Source organism: Osmia lignaria, chromosome 2 (assembly GCF_051020975.1).
Source record: "Osmia lignaria lignaria isolate PbOS001 chromosome 2, iyOsmLign1, whole genome shotgun sequence".
Taxonomy (NCBI): domain Eukaryota; kingdom Metazoa; phylum Arthropoda; class Insecta; order Hymenoptera; family Megachilidae; genus Osmia; species Osmia lignaria.
In genome coordinates, this window is record NC_135033.1 from 7,497,599 (window position 1) to 7,516,775 (window position 19,177).

The window sequence follows — 19,177 nt, forward strand, 5'->3', positions numbered from 1 at the left end:
CTCCTAAATATAAACGGTGGCCAGTTAATTTTGATTTAATCATTATTCGTTTTCTAATTCACATTTCCGTTCATTTCTCTTCTCTTCTCGTTATCGACCAATGGCGGCGCGGGTTCTTCTTTAATAAATTCACGTCGTCTGTCGCTCTCATGGGTACCATAAAGATCTAAATTCTTCCCGAGATAACAAACCACTGCATCGAAAATTACTCCTATAATCGAAAATCCTGAAAATCATCTTAAATTCAATAACTCTGCAAATCGAACTTAAGAAGAAGAAACAATTAAAAGGCAACCCTTGTTTACGGGAAAGCTTATATCATTAGCTGTAATTTTATAAATTTTGAATAAAAATATTTATAAAAATACCTAAATACAAATGCAAAACTCCATTTATATTAAACTTATAGTTTTTGTTAAATAAATTTCTAAAAATTGCATTAAAAATGTTAATGACACTAAAAGTTAAATTTTAATGTAAATAAAAGAAATGATACTTATAACAAAAAAAGTTTAATAAAATAACAGTTTTAAATTAAGATTCGTTCCCTAATCTGAACCCTTATTTTTCTAACTTAAAAGTGTCCTAAATAAACAAACATTCAGATGTAGGTACTATTTGAAAGAAATATTATCTTTAAAAAAATTATAGGCAGATATTGATAAAAGTTTAAACTGTAAACAGTGATAGAAACTTACCCGCCGATGTTACGTTGACTAAATATCTGAAGTTCTTCCCGTGATGGAACCAGCAGTTCCCTTTGGTACCGCACGACTCTTCCCAGATCAAACAGGTTGAATCAATAATGGCTCCATAAATAATTGGACCCGGTATTAATGCAAATAAAGAGATGGTCATTATAGTAATACCCTGAGCGAAACTTTTATCCTTCTTGTCGACACTACGGTAATTTACCAGGACGTTACCAATTTTTCCAGAGCAAGCTAACGTCTGTATGATACAGCTAAGAACAGTGAACAAAAGATACGGTCCACTGCAGTCGTTCGAACAGATACCAGCTCTAACTTTGTCATAATTGATCGTTTGTAAATTGTTCGAATAGATCAATTGATCCTGTACCAAAGGCTGCATGGTATCATAGCCAAAAACGTTTTGAAAATTTGATACACTTGATAATGGAAGGCAACTACAATTTCCAAATTCCTTGTCGTTGATTATGGTTCGACAGCCTGCGTGACACGCTGAGAAGAATGTCGTCTTTGATGACACGTGGCATACCGGGGAGTACTTAACTCCCTCGCAATTGCAAGCTTCATTACAACTCGACGTCAGAGTCATTCTGAAGTAATAATTATTAAGCAGTAATTAGTAATAGTTCGGACCTAAATCTTCCAAATGGTTAGCTTTCAAATGGTGCTTACATCTACCTTAGCTATAGATTCTAAATTATATTAAAACTCTGACTACGAGAGTAGAAATTATGGACATCGTAAAGCAATTTAAATAACCTATTTTTAAAAATTTTGGGATCAAATAGTTAACAAAATTTGGAGTATCTGTTTCTATCTGGAGGTGAAGACTGGGGGTGGAGAGTGGAGTGGAGACAGGGGAATTCTGTTTATAAAGAAAAATTAGGATTCTCTTAAAATATACTTGTGATACACTTGTCCTGAAATTTCTGAAAATAATCCACGATAAAAAAAGAAAACGTACTCACTGCATAGTGTCTAAATCAAGACCCTTGATTCCATTGTCAGCACAGCCGAGGAATATGAAAACTATTTGACCAGCGACGAAACAGACCCCGACAAACACATTCCATGCTAATAGTGGTCTGGGTCCAGGTTTAAATTTGCTAATAATCATTCCAGATAGTAGAAATCCTAGTACCATTCCTATCAGCGATACGGGGCCTAAAATTAAAATGATCACAAATATTCGTTAATTATCATAATTTTCCTTAACTTCTATAAAAATCAAAATTTTATTTCTAATTATTTTACAATCTTACAAAATGGCATACCTGCAATCACAGTGCCATTAGCAGCAAATGTGCTATATTGAACTTCCAGATACTTAGCTAAAAATGTTATGTAAGCGGATGCTCCTAGCACATAAAACACGCCACTTAAATTGTTAAACGTTAATAGCCAGTTTGTTAACAGCCTCTTCATCGTTTTTGGAAATTCACGAATTGTTGGAATGTGTACAGTCTCTAATGATTTTCTTTGCTCCATCGGTTTCATATACTGCTCCTGCACGGTCAATTGCAGTTTCAGTGGAATACTACCATCCTAAAAATTTCATTAATTAGGTATGTTAATGAACTATACGTCTATTGATTTTATTGCTAATGTATCATCGTTTACCTTTTTGGCAGTGTCAATAGCAGCCTTTTTTGTAGGCAAATCTTTTGGAAACATGGCTATTAAGATAGCAAACATACCCATTGCGACACCTAAAATAATCCAACCTAGCCACCATGCACCCAACCATCGTGGATCCTTTTTAGTGATCACTGGATGTAAGCTTGGATCTATGTACAAACTTAGACAACCGTAACCCAATAAGAATCCTATTGCTGGTCCAACCGTTCTCAATGCAAATGTAAAACCTAATTAAAAATATCAGAAATTCGTTTAAACAATGATAAAAGAAAAGAAATATCGAATTAATTTCCAAATTTATTTTAATAAACTAAAGATCTAGGGAAAATAAAAATAGCTAATTTATACAAATTTGTATTATTTTATCACTCGTGATTCATTGAAAAAATCCAAATTATATAATTTTAGTAATAAAATTTATTTGAATGAAATATTTAATAAATAAATTTGGCTAATATTCTAAAATGTAAACAGTACTTACCTAGAAGCATCGGAGTATTCTTCTTCTTAGTATTATCATCAAGGTACGTCTGACCAAGGCCATAATAAAGAGTGGTACCAATTCCAAGGACAAACTGAGAGAGGAAGACTAATAATCGTGGAAGGATACTGACGTCCAACAGCGTCTCCTCGTCACAGTGTTCCGGTTTGACATCACGTGGACATATTGCTAGATCCTTTGGGATTGTACTAGTGTTTAACAAAGTTTGATCAAGATACTCCTTCGTCAAAGCCAAAGCGTCTCTTCCTGGTCCGTACAAGAAATGTGGAAGTGCCAAGATCAGGCATGAAACAGCGCTGAGACCAACACCAACTGCGATCCATCTTGGACGATGCCCCGAACCACCGTAATAGATTAATACCAGGGACAAGATTTGAGAGATCTCGTTGCCGGATAGAATTAATCCTGAAATATATCAATAATTAGTAATGTTCTTTTATTTTACAATGCTAAATTAAATAACTAAAATTGACGAAAACAAATTAAATGATTAACTACAATAATTAACCCCTCAACGACCGATTATCGAATAACATAGCAAATTGATACAAGGTCAACTTTGACCCATACTGAAACTTTTATTATACGAACATTAAAATCAATTTATAATAAATAAAGTATCCCATTGTCAGTGAATACAGTCATAAAGGTACTGTAAGTAATTGAATAATTTTTATTAAATGAAGACTTTTCCCCCTTAATTTTAACTGTAAAATTATTAAAACAATATAGAAATCCATGATTTTTAAGAAAACGTAAATATCATGTGTGTCGTTATTGAATTCCAATGATCGGTCGATCGATCGAATCAACGTAATAACAGCGACCTCGCCAAACCACGAAGTTCCCGAACGAACGTAATACGCTCGTGTATAGAAGGGTTGTATCGATTTCTCACTATGTAACAGGTAATTAACACCTATGTGTATTGGTGATGCAAACAGTGTTTCATTAATGTGTCAGTTCATGGTTAACGAATGCAAAACCAAAACTATTAATTTTAACAATTTGACAACTTTTAACTTTCGCAATTTTAATTTAATAAGAATCATATTCTAGAGTTTCATGTAATACATAAGTATTGCAGTTTACTGGTCGAAGCAATTTATTTTTTCACCTAAAATTATCCCTTAATTCCAATTGTACCATAGTTAGAATGACATATTATGACTAACTAATAAACTCCTATAAACGTACATCCGTATGTCTTCATAGTGCGTGTTGAACGCTCGTTGCTCTAACGACAGATTTCTCACTTCTATGATTGCGACACTCTACTTACCTACTAGACAAATGTACACGAACACACGGTTTATCTTTGCTCGGGGTCAATTATATGTGTATGTGCGTAAGCATAAGTACTTGAAAGTGGTAGACTCACGACACTTGGCTAGCCAGTTTCAGTGACAAGAGAAATCCTAGTGAAAATAAGAAGCTCAAAGCGTTCAACCATTCAGAATTTATCATCTTTCTCAACCAGTTTCATTGTTATCAAATCAATGTGGCACATACAATGTGACGTTTTAAATGATTCCTATACAAACCTAACGCTTTCGTATTAATAAAGACATAGTATGAGGGAAAGTGATTAGGTTTCGATCGTTTATGTTCCCAACTAATTTTCTTACTGTTTTTGGCTTTTAAAAATTCTGAAAAAATTCTGGAATACTTACCGAGGGCTCTACTTTAATACATAATCGTTCATTGAGTCAAATGTTTGAAGAATTAATTGGGGAAAATAAATATTCCAAAAGAAGTTTGGAAAAAATTGAAATTTGCTTTGAATAAGAGATCAGTAAGATCTTATTTAGAAATCTTGAAAAATATAAAAATCCTAAAATTAATCATTTGACTCATTTTTGTTTTCATTGTTGGTTTGTTATCACGATTGATGTTCATACCAGTTGTACGACTAGGTATTTTGAACCTCTTCTCCAAAGTGGTGAGGGTGACCACTATGTAGATAAAGGCCATCGCCTGTACAGTACCAAGTAGGCCATATACTGCGATGAAGTTTTTAGGGGTGGCACGATCTCGCAGCCAATTGGGATAAATCCCAAAAATTCCACAACCTTCGCTCATCCCTCCGATTGCGCTGTAACATTTAAATATTCTATATTTTACATCGACTTCAAATACAGTGATGTATATTTTACATCGTCTAACTTGTTACATCTGGCTGAGAAGACTAACAGTCATCATAGAGATAAATTAAAAATGACTTGCAAATTTACTCGAAAAATGTCTACTTAAATAATATAAGTAAAAAATAAGCTATCAAGGTCATGATTACGAAGAGTGCATCAACTTCTCTATGCACTCTTTGTAGAATTGCTTCAACAGTGATAAACCTGTTATCTATCATTGTGACCTGTGTAATTATGTAAAAAGTAATGGCAACCTCATTATTTATTACCATTATTTTTTCAACTTTATGGATACATTAGTATGTACAATGAATTATGTTCGTATGTATGTTACATTGTATGTTTTTAATTAATATAATGTAAATATTAATATTTCACATATTCTACTACCCTATATTTTATTTTTCAGTAAGCTTAGATAAGAAAATTTTCTTTTTACAAAACTAATTCTATCTAATTGAAAAAAACAAAGCAACTTTTTCTTTATCCTTCAAATAAAACTATAACTTTACATTTTCACAAAAAATTCAGTGAAATTGTGCAAAATTTTGAATAGAATATCACGAAAAATTCTATAACATTAAAAAATACCTTTTAATAAAATTAAATTATTTAGACTTCATTTTCTTAAATCAAATAACAAATCTATCAATTTGATTTGTAAACCATTGTGAGAAAAATTTCCAATTGAGAACAGAAATTTCAGAAAACCAATCTTATCGGATTAATACCTTTATCGGCAATAAATTTCGTATTTGAATGACAATGGTGCATGTGTTATCGTATCGAGCCAGTACTATATCAGTCTCAATCCAATTTACTGATATAATAATTATTGTATTCCTAGGATGATTTCTGCAATTAGTATTCAACCGATAATTATTATTACTACCAAAGAAATGGAAAAATTCAAAATACAAGAATTAATTGACAAATTTAACTATAAATAAATAAAATATAAGATAATTGATTATCTAATTTTAGCAATTTTGGGCCAATTTTGGATAGAGTCATAATAACTCGCTCTATCTTATTTGAAATCTTATCTTATATTTCATACTTAACATTTTAAAACAGATAAAGCAAGTTATTCTGATTCCACTAAAAATTGACCTACTCAGAATTCATCTGAATAGAAGTAATCAAGAATGTAATATTCAAATTATAATTAGACAATCATTACATTAGAAGTATGCAAAAGTTTTATAGGATGTATTTTTTTATTACACTAATGTCGACCATTTTTTATAAAAACCAACATGGATCACAGTTATATCTATTCATACTACTAATAAATAAATTACAAAAAATGAGCGAAAAGTCTGTATAAAGATATGTAATTCGAAGTTTACAATAATGACGCATTTATGATTATGTCTATATTTTTGCCAGCTAATGGAAGGAATATTATTTTTCAAAATGCATTGAACGTCAAAATGTTACTGGCATAATTGATTTATTTACAAATGACTTCCTTCGTAATTGTCCACGGGCACCTGAGATGATTACGCAATTGCAATTTAACACAGTATAGATTTCGTTGTGACGCTCGGAGACCGTATTAATACGGAGTTTCAGCCGATTGTTACTTCCGCCTCGCTGTGCTACAAGAAGCACGCTAAGAATTGCACATCCAACTTTGCTATAAGCGTACAAGAAAAAAAGGTAGGATACAAAGAATATTTTCAAACAAACTGCTGGATACGTATTTTTCTTGCGAAACAAAATTTTCGCCCCAATTGGTTATTTATATTTTTAAAAATGCACAATAATGGTTTCTTTATCCACGCACATTTAGACGATAAAATATTAACAATGCTGATAAAAAAAGAAACATGTTTCTCGATGATAACAATCGATCACAACTGTTTCATTGCTATTGATCAATTCGGAATAATTAAACACATGAACAAGTTTATCACTCTGATTTTTAATTAATCATGATTGCGAGGCATGCTCATTTTTATGATAACAAATGGAGATTAAAGAAAGATTAAATGCGAAATGTTAAATAATCATCTTCATAACGAATGCGTTCATAAGCATTCGTTGCTTCTAATATAAAAAAGTTTCCAGGTTAACTGTAAATAAAGCGTCATAAGTTGCATATTCAATACTCCACGCCTTTTTTCTTTAATCTGAATCTTATTATACTAATTTACAATAAAAAAAACCGTCATTGCTTTTGCATACATTCAATGTTTCAATTAAATAATTAAAGTAATGTATCAGCTTTTCAAATGAACATCAGTTAAGTAGTATGTGATACTAAAGCAATTATACTTTTGCAGAATCTTCATAACTATGCAACAAAATTTATAAGTCTATTGTTAGGAGAATGTCACACGTTGAAAGTCGAAAGCAACGTTATCTTCATCTTTACAATGAAACTAAAAGTATGTTAGTGTTTAATTACTGCTCTACCTTAATGCTAGAATTAGTTCTAATTAAACCCTTGTACACAGTTAAAATTTTTTTATTATACAAAAAACATAGTTAAATACTTAATGGAGCCAAATCAATTAACTATATAAAATAAAAAGTGGAAAAATTAATTGAACATCAATCAAGTGCATTGGCGCTAAAATTTTTAAAAATTCAAAAAGTGGAACGAATCACTTTGAATTTCTATTTTGAGAAATTTTAATTAAAAACAATGCACTAGAATCAAAGATAACAATATATTTCTAAAATAAGACATTAGTAGCATACAAGTGCAATCCACGATGTGCAAGAAAATTTCCCTAATAAAAGGAGCAATTCAAACAGAAACGCTAATACATAATTACAGTAGACTGCAGAAGTTAAGTAGGAGGAGGAAGTGAAAACATATGAGAATTATATTGGTCTCACCTTGACCTTTGACCACGTGCCTCTGCATGGACTCAGGAAGGACTTCCAGGTCGCGAGTCCTGGATGGATCGCGATCCTCGAGTCTTTCCTTACTCGTCACCTCCCTCTTCGTGTATGAAAGTAAAGAAAAAAATCACTACGCGCTAGGAGCGCTCTAGTTTACGCGAATAAACGCGGGATAACTGAGGCTCGCTCTTGTGTCAATGGCAATGCTCCCCTACTACCTATTTCTCTATCAAAACGAATGATAAGCGGACCGTCATTCAGAGGACGGGTTATCAATGAAGCATTGGTGCTGACATCTCATCATCTTTGTGGACGATGACTCGAGCGAACCTGATTCCAAAGGTATCAGAAACTATTATCGGTTGCAGTCTAAACTAAAGTATGTACAGTATCGAGCAAAATAGGCTTCTCTAAATATTCTTGTGAAAAGTAATTTAAAAACAAAATAATATGATTTTAATTGAGAAATATAAAATATAGAATGTAATTAAAATTAATTTGAAATTAAAATAAACATTTTAATTCAATATCCAAGTCGTTAGAATAATGTCATAGTTAAAAAAACGAAATTTCATCATATGACCCTAAATCAATAATTAGAAATTGTATGTATGTACAGTACCGGGCATGGTAGGCTTCTCCAGGAAAAATGGCGATATCCTAAACTAAAGAAGCGCACCTTATAAGGGTCGCACCCCATGGAGGAAAATGACTTGAATTGATATTTATTTGTATACCAGTTTTATAGTGTTTAATAATTAAAGATCATATTATTTTTTTTTCTAAATTACTCTCGATATTAATATCGTCAAAATCAGGATTTTAAGGCTTCCTGCTTCCTCTATATCACTTATTTTTCCTAGGGAAACCTGATTTGATAGCGAGTGTATAATGATTCCTTAAATAAGTATTTAAAAAAGGACACACCATTATACGATTAAGCAATACACAATTGTCTGAAAATTAAGACTTTATTTCTTCTTTTCTTTTCTTCCTAATTTTTCGGTAATCAAAATTCGTGTTTCGTCGTCTCGCAGAGTTCAGATGTGCGAAAGCAACAGACAACAATAGTCACGATCTATCGTTTAAGATCAAGACGAGTTCGCATTCCTTTTTTTTATTTCTCTTAGAGACAATATACATATTTAGTTTCCTTTCGTTAATCTATCGATAGGATGCATAATATATAATTAATATTATTAAAAATAACAGACGATATATTACAACCGTTAATCCTAAGAGTATAGAATATTCAAAAGGATCGTAGGCACCTCGTTTTTCTTTATGATTTTCTGATTTCCTTTTTCTTCTTTCCTAATAAATTCGACCGATCACGTGGTTTCTTCGCTTCGTTATTAAGTACATGAACAATAATAATGAATAATCGATAATGACAATAATATCATCAATATCAATAGTAATAATTATTAATAAGTAATAATAATAATAATAATAATAATAAAATAGTAAAATAATAATAATATATCAATAGCATTAATTTATTTTCCTATTATCTTATTTAAACGATTATATAATAATTAATACTTAACACTAAGCCTTCCTAACAGCATCTCCTTCGCTAACTTTTTACAAGACTTTTGGTTTTCTCTTCTCTGCTTCATTAACGCCTAACTTAACATCCTAATGAACCGAGTTAACTTCAATCTACGATTTCGAAGGATTTAAGACTAGACAGACTCATTTTATTCTTCATAGCCTGACCCTTCGTCTAACCTTCTTCCTTCCTAGTTAATTATCCTTTTTCCTCATTTTCTGTTTCATTTCATTCTTTTTTTTTTTTAGTTTCACCCAGGATCGGATTAAGATTTCTGAGACCCGGGGCTATCAAATCTTCAAGGGCCTCCTTGGTTGATAAACGTGTTAGAAAAATTTAAATTTATACTAAATAAAATTAAATAACATTTAATCGTACTGAAAAAGGGCAACAGTGAAAAGAGATTACAATCGATATTTCTCGATATATTAAATGGAAGGCTTATAAAGGAGCCCCTCGAAAAGTGGGGACCGGAACCGTAGCCCCTACCCCAGACCTCCCCTTAAAACTCGGCCCTGGTTTCACCCCCTGTACACGTGTTAGCGAATAACATCGCGCTAACGAATCGCTGACTAGTTTCTTAACCATTAAAGACTATTCGACCGTGCTAATTAAGGCACCAGATCACTTGTAAAAATGGACGAACGAATTCTTAGCGTCGCAAGATTCCTCGTAACGCTAGATAAGTGGCTATTTTTGCGTACGAGTTAGTAATTTATGGAATCGATCCGTATTTAGAATACATATTACAAAGAGACGTGTTTGGCAATGTTTTGGTATGAATTTCTAAATTTAACCGAACGTGTAACTTAAACAAGCCTACGAACTGTGAGTGTGTACATACGTGTGCGTCTATTTGCGTAAACGTAACGTGTCAAAATCCATTCTGATGAACACAGGCATTTGTTAAGAATAAATTATTGAAAATTGAGACAATTTTTTACTACAGCCTTAATAAGGAACTATCAATAAATTCTACTAATCTTCCATTAGTAGCATTAATTAAATTGCTGAGTAATCGATAAAATGTTTGTAATTATTATTTACAAACCTTCAACAAATTTTACATGTATAACCGAAAAACTACAGTTTTGTGTAATTGTAAAGTTTTTCATAGTTTTATAATATGTGTCAATGTTTGATTTATTGATTATAAATATTTTATTTAAAAATATCAATTCGTTCGTCCGTTGGTCCTCGTTACATTCGTACTACGATACGCTGATCAGTTCGTTTAAATAATGTCTATAAATCACGCAAAGGCATTGTTCCTAAGACACTTGATGATCTCGCTCGTACGCGATTCTAAGGCAACATTGGTCTAAACGCGATCACTGTTTATTTAGAATTTCTGAACGTCCCTTTTTTCGTTTAAACAATCACCGTGAATATTTGTTGATCGTGAACCTATATACCGGATAAGTATTTGTGACCATGGATATAAAAAAAAAGATTGAGCTTGAAATAATTATACAAGGTGTTCCAATTTTTTTCTGACAAAATAGAAAATATTCTAAAAGATCTTCTTAAAAAAGAAAAATTTAAGAGATAATTGCATGGATTGATTAAAATGAAACACCTTGTATAACATTGTTTCCTACAGAAATTTTGGAACACCCTATATATTCAAACTCGCAAAATATTCAGATTCTTCGACCAATATTCAGAAGTGATATCCAGTGTTAAATTTCTCATTCTGGAAGATTGTAACAAAGTTACAATTATAATAAATCATTTCGTTTTATGTTATCGACAGTATCAATTCTGAATACGGATCAGTTTTCCAATTTGCCTGTACAATGATTAAACTCATTTCCCTCGAAGGAACTTCAACTTCAACCTAACAGAGTGTAAATTTCAATCACGATTACAAGGAATCTAGCGTTCGTAAAATGTCCGCGTGTCTATTGAAAGCCTCTATTGCCCATCGTGCTCCGTTTAATTATAAATTAATCATAACTCTAACGACATTACGTATTCGTCTTGTATATCGAAGTACGTTGGCCTAGACGTGCCAAGTTTGGCCCTCTATAAAGGAGAACGTGGAAAGGAAGATTAAAAAGTGGAGAGGATTTAGAAGTTAAGTTAGCAAGAAATTGCGAGTCGATTCTGACAAAGGAACATCACAAATCCTTATTCATCATTTTTCTTGAAATTTTCTGGCTTTATATACTCCATCCAACGAGACGAGACAGTAAATGCGCACAAATTCACGTGCTCGAAGCAGACCCGGTACATAGTACACAAACCTCGACCGTAACGTTTGAAGAACTGGAAACAACTGAGCTCCGGTCCTACGTCGAGGGCGTAAATTTGTAAACATATCCTGACTCGTCTGGTTAAATGGATGTAGAATGGTCCCAGATAAGAACGATGATATGCCTTATTCGTGCCCAATTGCCATTTACGGCTGGGAACCTAACCTCAAAGTCAAATTAACAATTTCCCATTTCTTCGCATACATATAAATCCACATTAAAAATATCTTTTTCAAAATTTTGTTAATGCAATCTTGTAGTATTTATTATACTATAAAATTTTTGTTAGAAACATTTTTCTCTATCTTTTATATGTAAAAAACAAAATGGGAGAAATTCGTTCAGACCCATTGCTCATTCCACAAAAATTGATTTTTTTTAAATTGTAAGACTAAACCCTTAAAAGATGGCTAAGCACAAATACAGTACATTATTATCTTTATATTGGATCATTCTATAAGCTCAAAAACATTCATCCAAATAAATGAACAAGGATTAATGTTACTCCCTCATGAGTGGCGCTAGTTGTTTCCACGAATTTCCTTCTCTGTCCGTCATTTTATGCGCCGTTTCTATAATTAACTCGTGAAAACGTGGAGTGAAGCTCCCAACGGTTGAAACAAAATGGCACCTTCACACCGAATAATGCCTGATCGTCGATAGAGACAAGAAAAAGATAGATCTCGACGCAGGTAACCAGGTGAGAGCTGAAATTTGTACGGCAAGAATGATATTTTGCATCGCATATTCGATGGTGCCGATTTCTTGTCTGTGACTGATCATAGTCTCTACTGCAATCTTGCTTCTTGAGGTGTCGTTTGATATGGGAGTCCTGGGAAGGCTGCACCCGCTGCCGTTGCAGCTGCAGCTGCTGCTGCTGGCAATCCTGCTGCACCTGGTAGCGTTGCATACGTGTACGGTGTCACGTAACTTGCCGCTGCTGCATTCGCTGTAAAAAAATAAAATAAAATTGACCTTGGGAACCATTGTTAGATGTTATGTTGATTTTTGTGCAAATAATTTGAGAAAGGTAGACCAGAGTAAAAAATAACCATTTGGTTTTGCAAAAATTATTACAATTGCAGAGAAAAATTGTTATCTATTTAATATTATTTAAGTGATCTGATTGAGATTAAAATGGAAAATACAGTCAACTAAATTATAGTAAATGCAAAATATGTGAAATATATATATTCAGAAAAAACTTTGAAACAAATGAAATTATTTAAAAATTATGAAATTTCTGAACTGAGACAAATGTATAAAATGTTGTACTTTGGACCATCGTTTACTCTACACTACAAAATGCCATTTTACCATCTTTTTTTTTATTCTTTTAAATCAAATAATTTAATTTGGGCCACCAGCATCAAATCAACCCTTCTCTTGAAATGTTGTATTTATCATGTAATTAATATTTTTTAACCATTTGGCAAAATACATACAATCATTGCGTAGTAAAGCTTATCGACTATTGTCACCCACCGTGACATTTGTTCCCACCACCACCGTAGACAGCACATCAGAGCAATTAATAAAATAATTTGCATGTTGAATGCAAAGCCAGCGTAAGCATGCAATACTGCATCTCCATCATTGTTTTTTTTTTAATGTATTTGTTGTACCGGCAGCGAAACATTCCAGCGCAAATCAAAGCATTCATCGTGTGATCATACTGCTCAGATAAAAAGGTGTCATCTCATAGAAATATTAAAAGAAACGAACTGCAGAAAGTTCTCCTGCTTAGTGCAACACAAGACCATTTCGTCAAATCAATGATACAAAACGTATGCTAACTCATTCTGAACAAGCGACAGGTGATACTAGATGTATTATTATCGATAACGTTATCGATAAATATCGATCTTTAGCAAGATTCCCACTACAATTCCTAGCCGTGCAAAATAAAGTGGAACTGTACAGTATCAAGCATGGAGGCTTCCCTAAGAAAGATGATGTAGAGAAAGAAGGCTCCACCACTTGCGTGTAAACGTTTACTCGAGAAATTTTTGTAATATTAATTTTTCTCAAAACTAATCTGAATATTAATATTTTGAAACTTAGGATTTTGAGAATTACCATTTTCATTTAACAAACTATCAAATTAAGTACAATAAATCTCTCTCAAGTATTATAGAGAGTGGGGGGGGGGCCTCCTTTTCCTACATTGCCACTTTCCCTAAGATAGCCTCCATGCGTGGTACTGTACCTCAAAAGGACTCAGCCGATGAATTTTTCTATATCTTCATTAAAATCACCCTGTATAATAAGACTTATAATAACATGATCTATCAACATGCACAAGCTCGTTAAAATTTAATCAGAAAATTAGCGGGAATGTTGCAGAAGAATCGTTTCCGTGAACTATTCTACCAAGACGAACACGACAACATTCGTTCTTTCTCTCGCTTTCTCTCACAGCACACATCAATCTTTCTCTCCCTCTCATTTTTTCATTGTCTCGTTGCGTTTGTGTTTTCTAATAATTTTCTACCGTTGCTACGTAGCACGGACGGCAGAAAGGGTGGCAAGAGAGCTTTCTCCAATCGTTGTTGTGCCAGCACCGCAGGGCTGCTACCGGTGTGCTGCTGGTGGTGGTGTATCAGCCCGTTGCTGTCCTTGCTCTGGACACTTTTCAAACACATACCAGCCGCGGCGGCGCTGGTATAAGGATAAGCCTCAGCGAAATTGTACGATGTTCCTGGATAACTGGCGGCCGCTGCGGCGACATTTTGATACTCGTAGAATTGGGACGCTGCTGCCATCGCCGCTGCATGAGTCAACTGCGTAGCCGGAAGTGGCACCAAACCACCTGGCGCCGCAGCCGCCAAGTATGGCGACTGGTACACGTAACCCGGTGGCACCCTGTAACGAAAATGATACAACGGTCAGAAGATTTCATCGACCAACTAGATTCACCACTCATACATCTAATTACGAATAATACTCGTTGACCTATCATGGTGGACTATGAAATGAGAAACAGATTGCTCTGGATGAAAATTGTACTACACGTAGAGTTTTAACCCCTAACGTATTTTTTACTTTCGAATATATTGTACATAATCAAATTTTTAGATGTGCAATTTAGGTTTTCCTTAATTAAGGGGAAGTTTGGAAATAGGAAGTTCTATGTTAAGTACCTTTCAAACTAGGCAAGTATCTTGAAAGGGGTACCTGCCAGAAGGGCTTTTTCTATCTCACTCTTGAGCTTGGGGCTGCCCCCCTTTCAAGTTACTTGACTAATCTGACTGATTCTTTTAAGACCTAAGGAAAATGATATAAGGCCCATTTTTTCTTCCTCCATAATCAAGAAAAACCTCCGTTGTATACAAGTGTATATAAGTACGTACATAGCTCTAAATTTCATTTTACTGTAAACGCAAAGGGTTAAACTACACTACGTGCTAAATACATGAATATATTGTAAAGTATATTGTAAAATACACTCGTATTCATATTCACATTTTTTTTTTAAATAAAACAATTGATGAAAATTGAAAAATATTTTTTCTTATTATTTAGTCCACCAAGATTACTACGTAATCACACCTGCTTTTTAAAGTAACCTATGGTCCACCAAGTTTCTTGATCTCGAACAGCTTTTCACGGTGTTCAAGGTAATCAATGAAAGTTGATGGACGCCGGAAGCTTTAACAGTACATTTCTCCCGGTGCAGTTATTAAGAACTCGGGGGAGAGGGAGGGAGAGATGGAGGGAAAGGCGTTTAAGTATTGATGCGTGTAAATGTGTACTTGTAATGAAGATAAATAATTTATCGAAAAATCGTTAAGCTGATTAACCCTAGAAATTTCAACTACTTTTTTCATTAAATAATATCTTTATTAAAACAAAAATCACTTTTCAATACTAATCTTGAAGACATAAATGAAAATAAAAAACAAATTATTTTCTAAATGAAAAATAAAATATTTTTAATACTTTCTACTTAATCCATTCAAAGAGACTTCACCTAATCCTTTTAGGGTTAATACTTGATTGTATTAACACGTAAGTTTATACATCTGTGATTGTGTTTGAAGTCACAAGTGTGCCAAAAAGCTGTCAGAATCGACGAAAAACAAACGAAGTTTATCAGATAGACTGCATTACAGGAAGATCAATGATCATTCATGTGACTAAATTAATAATGTAATCATGCGACATTTGAATTGAATTTAAATGTCACTTACGATTAAATAAATTACCAAAACAAACGAGAATCGTACCAATATATTGCTGAACGATATTAAACATCATTCGATGTAAAATACAATCATTTATTTTCAACTAACATCTTTCTAAAGAAAACGAATTTGCAATTTTAATAAAAATAATTTTAGTTCATTTGGATAAAATTATAAAACACTGTGTTTAAAAATGAAAAAAGAAAAATAAATTAAAAATTAAATTTCAATTTGATAAACTAAATAAAACTATCACTTGTTTAAATATTAGTAACAGATACACCCTTTTTTCCTTTTATTTCATAAATATTATTTTACAGTTTAAAACCTTTGATTGAACGAGGGTGTCTTTTAATTTTCTCCATCGGTGTGTGTTGTGTGAGTGTAAAAATTGTATGAATGAAGAATAAAAGAAGGGAGGGAGATGGAGGAGGGAAAGCGGTGACGGTGTGGTATCACTAAAGGCGTGACAAAAAAATGCGCAACAAATCCAAGGAAAAGAAAAAAAAAAGTCCTCTCAACGTGTCGGCAAAACAACAGCAAACCAATAACAAACGTGTATTGTAGGTAACTTCACAAATATAAAGATACTTCTCGGCACACGACACACGATTGCCTAACACCAACGTTAGTACCTAAAATCCACAGGCGTAAAAACGAAAGAAAAAAACGAAAAGTGATCAATGTCACGGTAATCCCTCTGTCTCTATCTCTTTTTTCTCTTTTTCTCTTTGATGATGTAAAATCACTATAAAAAAAGAAAAAATACTCGTCGCCCCGACTCGATTCTCTATCGCGTGCTCTTCAATTTATGATATAAAATTGACGATGCTTAACCCTTTTAACCCGACGTTGGAAAACTCTATCAAATTTTCATATGGCATTTTGATGTTTTAATACTGTGATTTTTATCTTTATCATTACCAATGAAATTATAGAAAACACAAGTTTGCAAATTTGAAATTTGCCGAATTTGGCCGAATGAAACATCGTATTTGAGGAGTTCAAGAAATAACGAAACTATGAGAAATTAACGCAGCTAGTGTCGCTATATACGAACTTGGTAAATAAGTTGTTCGTAAATTGTATTTTGCAAAGGACATAGAGGTTCAGGAGACAGCCCTGAACTTTTTAACGGATCGATAATGGCCAGTGTCCAGTCCACGAAAGAAATCAATATGTTGTCCTGTGGCTTCGAATAGATAGTTCGTACAGTTCGTCGAAGGGTACCCATCGACCCGCATAACGTACGTACAATCAAGTGTTGCGATATGCGTGTCTTCGAAAACTTAAGTAGGTACAGGGAAATTGGGGCGTTAATTCAATTCGGAATAGCTACCTGCAAATCATTTTTGATTGAGCAATCTGTGCTTTTCAATCAAAGAGCCATCAGTAATGAAGAACATCCTAAATTCCATAAAAACTTTAAAAAAATATTTAGGAATTAAGAAAATAAGAAAGATTGTCATTGATAGTACTAATATTATAACATTACAAATTGAAAAATTAAATTTGGAATTATCTTTGAATGCTCGGTAATTAAAATTGCATACGTCTTGATATGTTAATTGAAGTTGAAGTAGACAAATGAGCAATCAAAGGTAGGAATTACAATACACATTTTATTATAGATGAAGGGGAGATCACCTGCTATATTTTTTTTTTTTTTGGTTGGACTGATCGCTTGAAAGATTAGTTTATCGGTGATCGTCATAAAAATATTACAGTTGGCTCGTTACCAGATGGCTACCAGATGCTTTTCGAGCCACTTGCAGCCAATTTCTCAGTTCTAACAATTTCCCTGGACGAAAACGCTACGCCAAGTTTACGAAAATTAATAGGATACTTAAAATATTTCTGTCTGACCCCAAATAACGACAAAAATCTTTTACTTCAGTTGCTATACCTCCTACTTGATGTTCACGAAATGAGGATACATGTGTAATGCGTCAAAATTCTATCTTCTCAAATCACACGATGACCGAAAATTTGTCCATCACAGAATACCCTTTTTTTATTAAATAAAATAAAATAATTTAAAATCACGCGCGTCATTTATTTTTTAAATTATATGAGAAACCACCAAAATCTAAAATTTAGAATATTTTTGGATAATTAAAAAAATCTTGATTAGCCTATTTTCTAATCCAGTATTGAAGAATAATTAATAATTAATATTTAAGTATGCTTAGTAACGTATTAAAATTATTGAATGATCCTAATTCGATGACCAGAAACTATTAAAAAATCAGCTAATAAATATGCAGATGTTACGCAACTGGAACGCAATACCGAAACACCGAACCTTGGACAACCAAATAAATTCACGAAATCGTCTCATCTACTCTTGCATGATCTTTTCCCTTTTTCTCTGTCCTTCCATTTTCTATCGAATTTATCTTGCTAACGCATCTTTGCCGCGGCCCGTGCATTATGGATGGCTCGCGTGTCCTCAACCCTACTTTTTCTACTCTCTCTAATCTTTTTTTTTTTTTATTTTACTCAACCCTCCTTCATTTTTCCGTACATTTATATTCCATGTGTATTGTCTCTTCGTGGTTGTCCACACTATTTAATTCCAATTGCAATTCGACTGATACGATCAAATCTGGGACTTCCAAAATTTTCACGAATTGACATTGTTTAAAAATTTGAAAGTCGTTCTTAGACGCCTTAAAATTTAGAAAATGAGAATAAAAACTTATCGCAACTTTAAATCATACGTTGAACCAACGAAGATATTCGAAGATTTACACCGAAAATATTCGACAATATTTAAAATCCTTCTTTCAATAAATGCAATATTATAATCTTCCAATTGTTTAAAGATTGTCCAATTGTCTAATTTTTACAGTTGTCCGTAACAATCACTGCAGCAACTGTTACATTAAAAAATAATAATAATTTTTAAGAGTATTAATTTAAAATTGCGAGAATCAAAGATTCAACTATCACGCCTAAATATTAAACTCAAACTGAGCATCGAAATGCATTAAAGTGCATAAAAGTCACATCAGACATATGACAGTTTCTTGCATGACAATGTAACAATAAATCTATTCAAGGTTGCGTTCTGATTTCTCTTTACGATTTGCACTATCTAAATATGTTTGGCTTGCAACGAGTTTATGTCAAGATTAAAATGTTCATGTGTGCTGCTATCAAATTACAAAAATCAAAAGGAACACGAAGAAACTTTTAGAATTTTCTTTTTGTCACAAGGTCATATTAAAAAAATTTAATAGTTATAAAGTTATGCGTATAATTTTTAAATAAAAAGGTTTCATACATTGGAAGTATAATTTTTAAACGAACAGAGTA

At 32.9% G+C, this 19,177-nt stretch overlaps 2 protein-coding genes and 1 long non-coding RNA gene across 5 annotated transcripts in view; 1 reads left to right on the forward strand and 2 right to left on the reverse strand.

The window, feature by feature from the left end:
• On the reverse strand, nt 1–8,060 carry Oatp33Ea (Organic anion transporting polypeptide 33Ea). Its single transcript, XM_034330418.2, has 8 exons — nt 7,851–8,060; nt 4,752–4,945; nt 2,830–3,255; nt 2,331–2,575; nt 1,985–2,255; nt 1,679–1,874; nt 699–1,300; nt 1–226 (listed from the first exon to the last, which is right to left on the reverse strand). The coding sequence occupies exons 2-8, from the start codon at nt 4,930–4,932 to the stop codon at nt 54–56; spliced, it is 2,094 nt and encodes a 697-aa protein (XP_034186309.1). The 5' UTR covers nt 4,933–4,945; nt 7,851–8,060; the 3' UTR covers nt 1–53.
• On the forward strand, nt 6,538–10,409 carry LOC117607132 (uncharacterized). The gene is made up of 3 exons (XR_004582135.2): nt 6,538–6,662; nt 7,289–7,393; nt 7,789–10,409. It is a non-coding gene; the product is annotated as an uncharacterized LOC117607132 (long non-coding RNA).
• LOC117607131 (RNA-binding protein 38) overlaps nt 9,643–19,177 on the reverse strand; it is a 27,513-nt gene continuing 17,978 nt past the window's right edge. For 2 of the 3 annotated variants that reach the window (XM_034330420.2, XM_034330419.2), the window contains exons 5-6: nt 14,164–14,534; nt 9,643–12,618 (exon numbers count right to left, since the gene is read on the reverse strand). In XM_034330420.2, the coding sequence (XP_034186311.1) occupies nt 12,458–12,618; nt 14,164–14,534 (532 nt within the window). In that variant the 3' untranslated portion in view covers nt 9,643–12,457. The remainder of the gene's footprint in view (nt 12,619–14,163; nt 14,535–19,177) is intronic. The other variant, XM_034330421.2, reaches the window with a different exon arrangement.